A 14,308-nucleotide genomic window follows, 5' to 3' on the forward strand; every position below is an offset into this window, starting at 1 on the left:
GGGCAGCCTATGCCAGTGCTCCCTCACCTGAACAGAGATGAAATTTTTCCTTGTATTTCTTTGAAACCTCTTATGTTCCAGCTTATACCCATTGCCCCTTGTTCTATCATTGGACGTAATCTAGTCGTCAGAGCTCAGCAGCCCTTTGGGAAGGAGTCCCTGATAAGTGCAGCAGGTCAGGAGTGAACAGCACTGTTAGAACAGGGCGTAGAGCACCTTGAAACCAGATTTGCAGGAAGCATTGCAAATCTCATCCACTGTGCTCTTGCAAAGTTGCACAGAATCCTGTCCCAGCTGTGTCACAGGGCTGAGCCAAAGTGTATTGAGCTAACAAACAGCTACCCAGCACTGGCTTTTGCCAAGGGCACTTCCCTGATTTCCTCAACTTTCAGACCCTTCACAGGAAAGCAAAAGATACCAAGTTCATTAGAGGAGCCTGAAAGAGTAACAAATAAAAGGTAAAAATATATTTAAGGCCTTTCTCTGTTTTTTCTAGGAGAGAATATTTCTTACTGTGTCCAACTACATTTTCACAGCAATTTTTGTAGCTGAGATGACACTGAAGGTAAGTTACTGGAGACAAAGAGCTGAAAGCCTTTTCCCGGTGTCAAGGACAACATGATTCACGTTTGCTCAGCACCCTTCTAAAATCTCTTTACGTTTTCTGAGCACCAGTCATTCTCTCTACCTTAGTAAAGGCCCGTGGTTGAGGTGTGGAGGAGATATTTATCCTAGGGTTTAAATCCAAAGGGATCTTAGTATCGAGCAGCAATATCTGGCCTTCACATATGGGTTTTGTAATGATGCCAAATATACATTCTCTATCTCCTGGAGCAAGAATGAGGGAAACAATAATTTGTATATGATTTATGGCCATCATTTGCAGGGTGTTCAGCTCTTCCCAAGGTCAGCAATTTCTGTAGCACCTGCTGGGTACTGAGAACTGATACGGATCAAACCTCCCCCTTAAGAGCCATAGTATGGGATCTGCTGCTTGATTTTACCTCTCAAGTGATCTCTGGACTGAGAGACTTGTCCCAGGTCTGTGGTATGGCAAGGAAAGTTTCCTGCCTGTTCCCTACAGTCTCCTATTGTGCAGAGAAGCAGAAGAAAGGTGGGAAGACACTATGGCCATGTTATTTTTGAAGTTATGTGCCACCACTTTCCCCAAAGACATTTGCCTTCACAGCCTTCCAGTTGAAAGGAAACATGATGAGATAGTGGCACAGTGTCACATGGACTTGATAACTGTTTTCATTCTCCACCTCTCTCTACAGCTGCCTTCTACCAGGCAGCATGGAGAGGAGCCATTTAACCCTTTCTCCTCTCCCTTCTTTTGCAGGTGGTCTCTCTAGGCCTGTATTTTGGGGATCAGGCTTATCTCCGCAGCAGCTGGAACATCTTGGATGGCTTCTTGGTCTTCGTGTCCCTCATTGACATTGTGGTCTCAGTGGCCTCTGCTGGTGGTGCCAAAATCCTGGGGGTGCTGCGAGTCCTCCGGCTGCTGCGCACCTTACGTCCCCTCCGGTCAGAGCCTCACTGAGCCCTGCTTGGTCATCTTTTCCCACTGCCCCTCCCCAGCGAGGAAAGATCTTAGAGTCAGATCCCCCTGTGCCAGGCAAAATGTGGTCTTTGACAAGCCTTAAGATGCAAAGAGATTCCCATTAGCCATGTGGCTCTGGCCCTGGATGTACCTCATCAGACAGTCAACTCATAGGACAGAAGAGGCTTTTTGGTTCACGGGAGAGTGATTCCCTTGGATGATTCATTGCACAGGGAATGCAGGTGTTTGCTGCTGCTGAAAATGCTTAGCTTAGGCCAAGCATCTCTGCTCTCTCCCTGTCACCCCTTCCATTCTTTCCCTTCCAGGGTCATCAGCCGAGCCCCTGGCCTGAAGCTGGTGGTGGAGACACTCATTTCTTCCCTAAAGCCCATAGGAAACATAGTCCTCATCTGCTGTGCTTTCTTCATCATCTTTGGCATCCTGGGTGTGCAGGTAGGTTTTTACTGCCCATCAAATAGCCTCATGCCCCCACCCCTATATGGGTACCTGCACCCCCAGCTATTGCAACAGGCACAGGGAAGCAAGCAGAGCAGGAGGGACAGGCAAGCCAGAGGTTTTCTGCACATTCCCTCTTCTGTGACCTGTCTGTCTCTCACTTCTACGTCCTTGCAGCCTTTGGCAAGGACAGGCAGGTGCTCAATGAGTGCAAGCATTGCTGAATGTGCAAGACAAGAATTAATTCTCACACTTGTCAGAAGCGAGGTCGAGTTTTGGGTCAGCCGTACAGGGAGAGCCCAGGGCTGGCATAGCACAGGGCTCGCTGGTCGCGTCCAAGTCACACCTCAAGGGCGAGCAGCTCAGCGCCTACTTGCACAAACCCTGCCTCCACTCAAGCTCTGTTTCTCCCCCTCTCTCTGAGCCCTAAATCCACCCACAACCTTCTTTTATTTTTTTATTTAATCCTCTTTATTTTCGGCTGTTGCATTGCAGAAGAGCAAGGGCGTGGGCGTTACTTCCATCTCAGGGAATGCGCTATACTTAGTCTGCTCTGATGCATCTGTACAAATGCACAATCCAGTACCTTCCATATGGGGAAAGGAGCCCTGGGCTCTGTGAGCCACAGCGGTGCAGTGCTGCTTTGTGAAAGAAAGTATCTGAGATGCAGGGGGTGGGGTTTTTTTCTGGTTCTTTACTCTCAGATAAGATCTGCGTTTCCCATCAGCTCTCTCAGGAGCTGGGAAGCAGAGAGGGGAGGTTACTGTTGGGGAATTAATAGAAGATTTTTTTTTCCTTTTGGGATGGTGGTACCTACAAAGGCTTCCCCAAAGGCTGTCAGATGGTCAAGACGATTTGCCACTGGCCTGGGACAATGGAGGAGGCTGAAAAGCCAGGTGTGGGTTTACGAGGGTGGCTCTGTATTGCGTTGGTGGTCCTCTCTAGCTGTCATGATCCACTTGGCTAGCGGCCCTGCAGTCCACCTACCGTCTTGAGAGCTTCTGCACATCCCAGCGAGCATGGGGAATGCTATGGGAAAAGGGGCTGATGAGGTCTCTTGCCTCCTGCAGCTCTTTAAGGGCAAGTTCTACCACTGCCTGGGAGTTGACATCAGGAACATCACCAACAGGTCTGACTGTGTGGCTGCCAACTACAAGTGGGTTCACCACAAGTATAACTTTGACAACCTGGGACAGGTGAGTGTGCCCACTGCTCCTGTCTCTGATGAGAATCCAGGACAGAATTTGTCTCCTCCTATACGTACCCATCTCCAGGCCACAGACACAGTGCCTGGAAAGCCTGATCCCCGGTCCAGAAAGGGTAGTTACTTGACACAGCTAATCATAGAATCATTTCGGCTGGAAGAGGCCTTTAAGATTATTGAGTCCAGCCTTTGTCCTGGCCCTGTGAACCACTAGAAGCTGTGTCAATAGTGGGTTAGTATCAGGATGACACTTACAGGTTGTGGAGGAAATAAAAGTGGTGGCAGCAGAGCTCTTAGTTTTCTTTTTCCTCCTGCCACGAAGCAGATGTTCTTCACAACCTCTCTCCTCTGGGAGGTCTGGCTGCACACAGCTTCCTGTCCCCACCCCCCCTCCTCCCTCAACGAGTGAAGGAGCAGGTTTTGATGTGCGCAGAGACACAGGCAGGAAGAGTATTTAAGTGTTATGTGTGTTAGAGCGTAAACCCACATGTTTTTGGTTTTTTTCCCCCCAGCCTGCCAGATGCACCTGCTCCACAACTGCTTTGTTTTGTATGTTGCAGGCTCTGATGTCCCTCTTTGTTCTGGCTTCCAAGGATGGCTGGGTCAATATTATGTATAATGGACTAGATGCAGTGGCTGTTGACCAGCAGGTATGAAGATTTCTTTGTGAAAGAACCCTTTTAACTTTCCTTGGGCTTATAAGGCAGAAGCATGCTTTAATGTCCTGCTTCAGACATCTGCTTCAAACCAAGAGTCCCTTCCAGGGCCCTTCTGGATTCTTTGGTCACTTGCTTGCAGGGGTCAGGGTCATGCCTGGTCCATGCAGGGACGTGCAGCTGTGGCTGTGCAATGGGTGCCTGTAACAGTACTCTCCCTGTACTCATTTTGGATCTGCTCTCCCTCTACTCATTTTGTATCTCACAGAATGCCTTTAGCTATTTGTAATGATGAAGCAAAAATGCCATGTGCCTTTTTGGTCATGCTGGCTCCCTCCTGTCCCACAGATGGTTATTTTAATGTCCCATAAAGCAGGGACTGTCGGGCTGCTTCTCACCACATACCTATTCCTCTACTGCTAAGGCAATGACCTTGATGGTGTCCAGTGTAGGCACCTGTCATGGGATGCAGTATCATAGGCTTGAACCTCTGGGATGGTGCTCCATTTACCTCTGAACCTCAGCACAAGGTGCACCACTGTTAGCTTTGCAGGCTCTTTGTCAGGAGGCACAGCCAAAGTCAGGACTGCCTTTTGCTCCAAGTCCAAATGACATTTCTGTTTCAGCTTCATTGCTGTTTTATTGGTGTGAGAATGTGGTCTCTGCTTGCTCTTGAGCTAAAGGTGTTCCTGATGCCTGGACCACCCATTTTACCACATTCTAGTGTTGTTCTCGACCTGCAGCTGGAGTTGTGCCTGAATTGTGGATGACTCCATGCAGGAGGGCCCTTGCCTCCCACCCACTCCATCAATCACCAGCTGATGCCAAAATTGTGTCAGCTATTCACAAACTGTTTTGTCTGTATCCCCAGCTATTCCCAGCCCACTCTCCTGATTTCCATAGCCCCTCCCCACCTGCCTAGCAGCCAATCATCGTGACAGATCCAACTCCCATCATTTCCATACCACCTCACATCCAACTGAATGACTGCCTCCTTTCTCTGTCGTTCTCTCCTCTCCTCCAGCCCGTGACCAACAACAACCCCTGGATGCTCCTCTACTTCATCTCCTTTCTCCTCATCGTCAGCTTCTTTGTGCTCAACATGTTCGTGGGGGTGGTGGTGGAGAACTTCCACAAGTGCCGGCAGCACCAGGAGGCCGAGGAGGCGCGCCGGCGGGAGGAGAAGCGCCTGCGCCGCCTGGAGAAGAAGCGAAGGAGTAAGGCACAGCCTAAGTGTTTGGTTGGTTCGTAGGCCAAGGTTTTCTGAGAAAAACCTTCTCCTCTTCCTTTTTCTTTCCTGATGGACCCGGTCTCCAAAATGCATCGCTTGGTGGCTGCGCTCTCAGCCTCTCTCCCTGAGCCGCTGCCGTCTTGCTACACGCCTCACCAGGGCGGTCTGGGGAGGAGGGATAGCTGATGAGATCTGCTGGGACTCTGGAGAAGTCAATGGGCTTTTAACACCCTGCTCCTCAGGAGATAACTTGTACCAAAAATACCCTTGAGCACAGCACATGTTGGCACGCACTGTTAATACAGGATGTGCACACATTGGTATCCCTCCTGGTCTTGGGATAGTCCCACCTGGGCTTCCTGCAACCCAGCTGGGTGTCTGGGGAAAACCTGGACAGACCATTCTTTGTGTTTAAACCTGTATTTTGTTCCTGGCTCTTTCCATCAGTGTTGCAGTGTTACTCGTTGGTGTCCCAGATCCTCTGTGGTTGGGCAAGCCCTCTTTCTGTCCTCTTCTATTACCTTTAGGCAAAAACTGCAAAAGCATACTTGCCCCTTCAAAATCATCCCTGCTACCCCAGACTGATGGTTTTCTTCCATCCACAGCCTGTGGGCATACTTTCCCTTCCTCTGCTTCAGTTTTTCCCCTCTCTCCTGTGACACCCCAGGGCCTCTCTGAAACCATCTGCTCCCTTTTATCATGTGTGATCTTAATTTGTTGAGGCATGAAATGCTGATTTAGCACCATTCCCACAAACATAGACTAACAGATTTCCTTTATAGCATTTCTTTCCTTGCCTTTTTTCTTCCCCCCCCACTTCTACTTTCCTCTTTTTTTTATGTGTGTTTTTCCTCCTTCCTATGTCCCCTATCTTTTACCTATCCTTTTCTGTTCTTTCTCTCTCCCACCTTAATTCCCTTTTCTTTCAACATCTATCACCACTCTTACGTCTACTCCCTCCTCAGTGTTTCTTACCCATTTTCTCTCTTTTCTTCCTCTTTCTTCCTAACTCTGCCCATCTCCCTCTTTCCACCGAAGAGGCGCAGCGTTTGCCGTACTATGCTACCTACTGCCCCATACGCCTCCTTATTCATTCGGTCTGCACCAGCCACCATCTGGACATCTTCATCACTTTCATCATCTGCCTCAACGTGGTCACTATGTCCTTGGAGCACTACAACCAGCCTGTGGTGAGTGAGATCATGGAGATAAGCCCTTCTCTAGTCATTATGTTATTTTACTATGGGTCTCTGATGGCCACTGCCCACCAGCCATAGGTAAGACACTTGAGTGTCTCTAAAGGTACTGTTAAAGTGTTTCAAGCATTAATGTAGTAGGCAAAGTTATGTGAAGAGTGTTGTACATATCCAGAAAGGTGACCTCCTACTCAGACACTTGATATCCATTAAAATCAATAGAGAGAAGGCATCTAAGCAAGAGTCAGGCCCCTTGAAAGCATGGTGCAATTAAGTCTCTGTGCTTTATATTATTAAGTGAATATGTGGGTCACCCAAATTCAGCTATCTGGTTTGCTTTGTGTGTTCTTCTGGATCCTAACAGGAAGAGTGGTGGAAGCAGCGGTAGGAGCCTGGAAGCTTCAGGCTTTGCATTAGATTTCCAAGTGTCACTCTAATTCCTCTGCCATACGGCCTGAGATGAGAGTGGCTGGTTGTGTGTCATGGGATGGGATGTCTTTACCAACCCACTTTTTCTTAAGCTGCTAGGCCAAAGTGCTGAGCAGAGTCTTCCTCACCTGCAAAGGGTGATTCCTAGTAAGTAGCCTTGAAGGCCAAACAAGTTTTGGTTGATTCTCCAACTTTGGTTGAGAAAGATTGTGTATCTCCCAGTGTTCCTGGCAAAGGTCTCCAGATGCCTCTGATGGAGAAAAAAAATGTGTCCTACACATATCAAAGGAGCTTTCTACCTCAATATGCAGACAAAGCATTCATCATGACATCTGCCTGGTGGTGTTTTAGCTTTCTCTTTAGGAAACCCTTGGTTTAGGTGACAGCAGATGCTGTCCAAGGTAGCTCAGGCTTTGATCAGGAGCTGAATCCGCCTGCCCTCATTCAAATCCATTGCCAGGCTCCTCTGTTTCTTGCCCATCTTGCCCAGCTGCCCAGCTTTTATTTTCCTTTTGATGATGCCCCTTTTTACTGTGCAGGAGCTTTTAACCTTTATCTGTTCTCATCCTCATGTCAGGCTTTTGTTCCTGAGCAAGTCACTCCTCTTCCTACTCCTCAGCTCCTTCCGCTGGAATGCAGGTCCAGCCATACCAACCTGCTGTCAGGCTCTGCTAAAGAATCTTGCCAAAGCATTTCAAAGCCTTCCAGTACGAAGTGCCACTAAATGCTGCCCACTGCTCACGCTGGTCCTCAGTGGTGGAGAAGAGGCAGCACATAAGAAAACCAGAGGCTAAGAGATATGTTTGCCCCAGACCAAGGCACAGAGAGGTTTCCTCCCATCAGACGTGACACGTATCCACAAATGGAGTAACCTGTGTGCCTCACTGCGATAGCTATGCCAGTGCCATTGACATGGTGGCATCCAATTGGCATGGGTTACTGACAAGAAGAGGGGGTACTTGGTGGATTTACCTTGCAATAGCTTCCTCCTCCTATCCATTATCCCACCTACATTCAAGTAGGTAGGAGGCATGGGGCAGCTTCCTTACTTCCCTGTGAATTCCTGACACTCAGGAAAGTCCCCCCACAGGTTATGTGCTTGATGTTGCTATTGCCTCAATTCTTTACCGTCTCTTTCTGCTGGCAGTCCCTGGAGACTGCTCTCAAGTACTGCAACTACCTGTTCACCACCGTCTTTGTGCTGGAAGCAGTCCTCAAGCTGGTGGCATTCGGTCTGCGACGATTCTTCAAAGACAGGTGAGCAGAGACTTATGTCAGCCGTGGCTGTGGGACAACTGGGCTTGGGGTGCAGGTTTTGAGGACGCGGCCCTATCTGGAACATGAGGTGGTAGCAAAGTGCCCAGACTGCCTCTCAGATCTGCACAGCATGGACCTAGCCTCAGCACACAGGAGTCCAAAAATTGCCTCCTGGTTGGTATCTGCTGGTTAGGCTAGAAAGCAAAGGAGATGGAGTTAGAGATGTATTTTTTCCTGCCCTTGAGGCAAACTGGGAGAGCATGCTGAAGCAGAATGTATATAACAATGCTGATTCGAGGTAGTAAGGTCGTAAAAATCTGAGCCCATTAGTCAAAGCATAGCACCATAGTAACACAGCTCCATGCTTTCAGATCAGACTGGCTGGCTTGCCTCTGGCTGCTCAGGGTGTGTGCAAAGCGAATCTCTGTTTGTCTGAAAAAGCCCATATAGGCTGACTCAGAGTGGGGCCTTGAACTCATACATAAAGAAATATTTAGGTTGAAGTGGAGACAGTTCACTTTCCTTCTCAGGGAAATGGAAAAACTTTATCTTCCTTTATTTTCTTCAATTTTTCTTCTTAAGGTGGAACCAGCTAGATCTGGCCATTGTGCTGCTATCTGTCATGGGCATCACGCTGGAAGAGATTGAAATCAATGCTGCTCTCCCAATTAACCCCACTATCATCCGGATCATGAGAGTGCTACGCATCGCCCGGGGTGAGAGAGACACTGACCAGAGGCAAGGGTGTAGGCAGCCACCGAGTGAGACTTGGTGCCATGACTCATTAAACAGTGGCTGTAGAGTCACGGGCTTGCCCTGTTTCTAGCCTTGGGAGGGAGGCAGGGGATATGACAAAGGACAGCCTAGAGACAAAGGCTTTCTGGCTTCCTTTGGCCAGACATTTAGACACAGTGATTTTACAGTGACCAGGAAGGTGAGCCGATGACAAGAGATGGACTTTCCCTGTTATTCTTTTACGGGGCGAGCACGGCAGTGGTGTTTGGAGAAAGAGCCAGCAAGAAGGTTGAAGTTTGCACAAGGAGGAAACTGAATCTTCCTGGTGATTGCCAAGGTGTTCTAAGCTGCCTTAACAGGTAGTGGCTGGAGAAGGAGAAAGCAATGGACAGAGAGAGAATTTCAATACACATTTTCAGGAGAAAGAGGATTCTTGGCCAGACTCTCTGGGTGAAGCAGAAGAAGATAGATAGGCATGAGCGGCATAAACAGAGTATTTAGTAAGATGGAGATGGACAGGAGGAGAAGGATGCACCAGAGTTGTACAGTCAAAAGAAGTGGGGAGAACAAAAGAGAGGGAGCCAACTCATTTTTTTCTAGGGTAAGGGGAGGGAGGACTCCTATCTTGTTCTGCTAACGTTAGTAAGTCACACAAAGATGGACTTTCTGGATTAAGTCTAAGTGACACTTCTCTTGTGCTTGTTGTGGCAGTCCTGAAGCTACTGAAGATGGCCACAGGAATGCGAGCACTGCTGGATACTGTTGTTCAAGCCTTGCCACAGGTAAAACACACCAGCTGCCCTAAAGACTCTCCTTTTCTGTACACTTTTTCCAAAGGAGTGGATTCTTGCAGAGTCTCAGAGGTGGTGTCTACAGTGTTACAAAGACACTGCCTGAAGGTGGTGTCAAAGTTTTCAGGTCACTCATTGGGGTACAACTCTCCTCAGACAGGTGTTGTCCAGGTTACCATATCAACCACTGGGGTACAGCTCACCTAACATCTTGGTTCTCCAATGGATGAATGATACAAGGCTTTATTCCTGGATAAAGGCAGATTTCTTCCCATCACATCTGGCTAGTATCTAACTCCATGTAGCTAGTCCTCAGTTTCTCTTTTCCCACTTCATATGAAGGGAGGAGTGACGGGTAGCCATTTCAGGATGAAAGGAGTTCTTTGTGTCTCTTCCCCTCTTACCCTTCTCCGCATGTGCTCCCTTTTCCCCCTCCTCTCTTTCATTCGCACTATCGACCCTCCTTTTCTTAGCAAGTGCCTCTCCCTTCCTACTTTCTTTTCTTCCTTTCTCCTCCCGGATCCCTTTGTGTTTCTGAGCCTCTCGTGTATGAGAAGCAGTGACGTGCTCTGTTGTGGCTCACACAGCCGGCAGTTAAGTGTCTCTTACAAGCCAGCTAGACAGAAGGATTTCATGAGCTGTGAGTGGCTGCTGTTCCCAAGTGAGACGCTGACACGGTGCTTTACACAGGCTTCAGGCCCACTGTGAAGATCCTCCGTGATAGATGAACAGCCAGGGAGACTGAACCCCTTCCTTTTGGATCCTAAATTTAACAACTGTTAAGCAAAGAGTAATGGCACCAAATGGCTCTACTGGTCACACATCAGACCATTCCTCTGGCAGGCCTCAAGCAGGCAGCTATATTGCATGATACCAAAATGCATGGGCATTTTTCTGTTGATTTATCAGCTGATGTGCCAGTCTTAGTGAATGATGCAGAGAATCAATCTTGTAAACAGCATAAGGAGTTTACATCTGATGTTGGTGACAATAAATGTCAATCTGAATTAGAGGAACCTCGTGGCAGAAAAAGCAAAGGGGAAACACCGTGATCGTTTATGGATCCTGAGCTCTGTCTGATCTCTCATGCTTTTTATTAAACAGCAATAATTTGTGGGTTTGCATAATAATAATAATAATAATAATAGTAATCTAATTGGTATGTAGGATATATAAGAGCATCATCCAGGATAGTTGGGAGCTGAGATGTACTGGACAGTGGAAAAAACAGGAAATTAAGGGTGTTCTTACAGCAGGCAGCTTTGGGGCAGTAACATTTAGTAGTTCTGGCTCTGCCACTGTAGGATGGCTCAGTGCAGCTTCTTTGTACCTTGCTCTTTTCCATTCCAGGAGCCACAACAGCTGATTTTTCTCAGGCGAGGATCTGGAACAGAGCAGGTCTCCAGATCCAGCGTCTGCATGTCTGTGGCATGTTGTTTCTGCAACCCAGATAAATACACACAGATATTAAGAGCTGTCTGAAGTAGTACCCAGAAGCCCTTGGTAAGAGGACTCTGCAGTATATTTCCACTTAAATGGTGAGACTCAACTTCTACCCCCAGAATATAGAGAATAAAGCAGAGAGAGGAAATATTAATATCCCTATCACATAGATGGAGAAACAGAGTCATCAGTCAGTAGAATGTTTTGCTCACAATGGGAAAAAGCACAGCTGAGATCTCTGTTCAAGCCTCTGAGCCCTGCTCTGATCCTAGCCACAAATCACAGGTATATTCTTCCATAGTTTATAAATTCTGGCTTGTCTGTCTCCCAATCACCTGTAGCTCCTTTGCTAACCAAGATGGTAGATCAAGTCTTTTGGAGGTCATTAATATCTGCCAAAAAAACCTCACAAGCAGATGTCTAAAGGTCTAGCCTCTAGGCATTCCCTGGAAAGTAATAACAAGCAGTGCTTAATCCTTCCAGCATCAAAGCCTATGATCAATCCACTTCCTATTGACTGGCTTTTGCTTCCTTCTGTAACAGGTTGGCTTTATATAATAAAGCTATATAACAGAGGGATCCAAAAACACTCCATAGTTGAAGTTGTGTAAAAATCTGCACTTAAAGCAAGGCTAAAATCCCCCAGTTTCACTGTTAAGAGATTGAATTTAGTCCTCTCAACCTTTCTCTTCATGTTCATAGAGAACAGATGCATCAGGGATTTTGGCTTGCTTATAAGGCATCTCTAGTTGTCCTGTAAAAATCTGCGCTTGAAAAAGGGCTAAAATCCCCCAGTTTCACTGTTAAAAGATTGAGTTTAGTCTCCATATTTAATACACTGGGTCTTCAGGGGACAATTGAATTATCTGTAATATTATTCTCCAAGATTTATTGGCTTAGCTGAAAGAAACAGTTTAAAATAAGCTGCACTTTTCCTCCTCTCAACCTTCCTTCTCATGTTTCTAGGGCACAGACCCACATCAGGGATTTTGACTTGCATATAAGGTGTCTCCAGTTGTCTCTTTTCAATTTGCTTTCTGTCTTTGTTATACTGCAACAATTCTTAATCATGAATAGAGCTTTAATTTTAAAGAGCCCTTTGGAAATGTAACCCTTAGCTGAGTTTTATTAACTTCTTTTTCATAATGCTTTGTAGATAAAGACCCAAAGGTGTATGTTCACAGCATTTACTATGGTGTCCGATTTAGTCATCAGAAATAATTCCTTCCACTGAGTATGTGGGGAGGCAGGATCTGGTAGACCAGGGGAGTGGGTGGGCTGAATCATTTATTTGTCTTCTAAATTTGGATGGCACAGCAGTGGCAATGACTAAATTATACTCCTGAAGTGGATGATCCTGACAAAGTCCCAGTGACCACATGCATTTGGACCAGTTTTTTAAAACCACCCATGCACCAATTAGGTCCTTAATTTTTCCCTGCCTTCACTTGCTCCACCAATAGTGTGCTAACCATTACTGCAATTTTTTGTTACTGTTCAGCCTACTTCTTCCAAAACCCCGTCCTGCTCCTCACATATAACCTAGCTGCCCCACATGCTGGAGGTCAGGGCATTCAGAAGCAGGTGTTCATTTGGGAGACTAAGGACTTGGAGGCAGTGCCCCTATTGCTGATGGCACTGCTGCCTTAGTGCACCACGAAGCAGCAATCCTCACATGGGGGGAGTTTCCGAACACCAGCTGCTGGAGGCCCAGAAATCAGGCTTGGACCTATTACTCATGAGGAGCAAAGCTCTGCTTCCTCTCTTGACTCCTTCACGGTTCTCCCTTTTCTCTCTTCTCCCCTCCACACGTTTCAAAAGTGCCTCCTACCCTTCTTCCTTTCCCACAGACAGTTTGGTGGGGCATGTAGCACTGCAGGACATGTCTGGATGCTGTAATCCATAGTCTGTCCTTCACTTAGCTAAACTGGGTTCACTTTCTGTGCCCCTACTCCAATGTGCTTGTTTTCACCTGGCCCAGAAACTTCACATCTTAGTCATCTCTGGCCAGAGCTTGTTCTGGAATGTAGGCAGCTGGGAAAAGAGCATCCTTGAAGCCTTCACTGGTGGTTTCTAAAGTGCTGAGCAATTGTTTGGTTGCATTTGTATGTTGGGAATTTGCTGCTGTTTTCTTCAGGCTTTGAAAACCAGAAGCACTTGCCTGTACAGATGAAATAAGTTTTGTGGTGGGCTGACTATGTTGTTTGCTTTCAGGTGGGAAACCTTGGACTCCTTTTCATGCTCCTCTTTTTCATCTATGCTGCTCTAGGAGTGGAGCTCTTTGGAAAACTGGGTAAGTCTCAACACCGTGCTCCAGTGTGAGCTACACACCTGCTGGGAAGCTGAGGTTTCTCAAAATTCAATGAAGGGACTGAATTACTTGCTGACCTTTATTCTCCCGTATATATAATTGACTTAAGAGGAATTCCCCTTTAAATTGTTGGTGTCCTAAAAACCTAAGAAAATAGAAACAGTGTCTGGTTTCTCTTTCATTCTTAAACTCTTGATTTTTCTGCACTGCTTACCTTGATATTGTGTTCAAGATTGCAAGAAAAACTCAGGGAAACTTTATTTACACCTCTTGCCACTGAATACTGACCAAGGAGAAGGGCAGCACAAAGATACATTGGGTGGATAGACCTGAACATCCAAGTTACACTGCCTGATACCCTGAGGCTGAGCCATCAGGGATTTTTCTGTATTGCCAAGCAGCAGTCAGCTGTTGGGCAGGGTGCTGGTGCCATTACCTGAAGCCTCCAGCTTGTGAGAAGCCCAAAATTCCCTTCCCCCACTTCCTGCTGTTTATCTCGGGGCTGGCAGCATGTCCTCTGCTGATGGCTGTGATCCCCTTCCTTTCAGTATGCAATGATGAGAACCCCTGTGAGGGCATGAGCCGCCACGCCACCTTTGAGAACTTTGGGATGGCCTTCCTCACGCTCTTTCAGGTGTCCACGGGTGACAACTGGAACGGCATCATGAAGGTAACTGGGCCTCAGGGGCGTGGGTGTCTTGATTGTGGGGAATGGGGAAATTCTGATGTGTTCTCTGTTCAGTGCTTGGGCTAGAAAAGGGAAGGAGTGCAGGAATTGAGTTGCTAGCTAAGGTCCCTGCTTGGGCCAGGTACTTCACCATGGTAACTGAAACCTCAGGCTCATCAAGTCCTACAGACATTTGGCTAAGAAAAGTACAAATTGTCCCTGCTAGGAACAAGATGATTGTCCAGGCTGAGAGGGAATATTCACTGTTGTAAGGCCTGTTGTCAAAGCTCGACATAGGTATATTGGACATGGCACCCATCTGAAGAGCTACCAGGGCAATCCAAAATAAATGCTTTCTTCCTTCAAAGGTCACAGAGAGAGGAAAGTTC

At 47.2% G+C, this 14,308-nt stretch overlaps 1 protein-coding gene across 1 annotated transcript in view; it reads left to right on the forward strand.

Annotated features, from left to right (window-relative positions):
• CACNA1I (calcium voltage-gated channel subunit alpha1 I) overlaps positions 1-14,308 on the forward strand; it is a 156,796-nt gene that overhangs the window by 132,734 nt on the left and 9,754 nt on the right. Inside the window, exons 19-30 of the mRNA XM_061988955.1 lie at positions 497-565; positions 1,343-1,527; positions 1,870-1,996; positions 3,070-3,195; positions 3,764-3,853; positions 4,884-5,076; positions 6,129-6,280; positions 7,863-7,972; positions 8,555-8,688; positions 9,419-9,489; positions 13,156-13,234; positions 13,801-13,922. Of these exons, the coding sequence (XP_061844939.1) occupies positions 497-565; positions 1,343-1,527; positions 1,870-1,996; positions 3,070-3,195; positions 3,764-3,853; positions 4,884-5,076; positions 6,129-6,280; positions 7,863-7,972; positions 8,555-8,688; positions 9,419-9,489; positions 13,156-13,234; positions 13,801-13,922 (1,458 nt within the window). The remainder of the gene's footprint in view (positions 1-496; positions 566-1,342; positions 1,528-1,869; positions 1,997-3,069; positions 3,196-3,763; positions 3,854-4,883; positions 5,077-6,128; positions 6,281-7,862; positions 7,973-8,554; positions 8,689-9,418; positions 9,490-13,155; positions 13,235-13,800; positions 13,923-14,308) is intronic.

The sequence above is a fragment of the Colius striatus genome, chromosome 1, assembly GCF_028858725.1.
Source record: "Colius striatus isolate bColStr4 chromosome 1, bColStr4.1.hap1, whole genome shotgun sequence".
In the NCBI taxonomy this organism is placed as follows: Eukaryota; Metazoa; Chordata; class Aves; order Coliiformes; family Coliidae; genus Colius; species Colius striatus.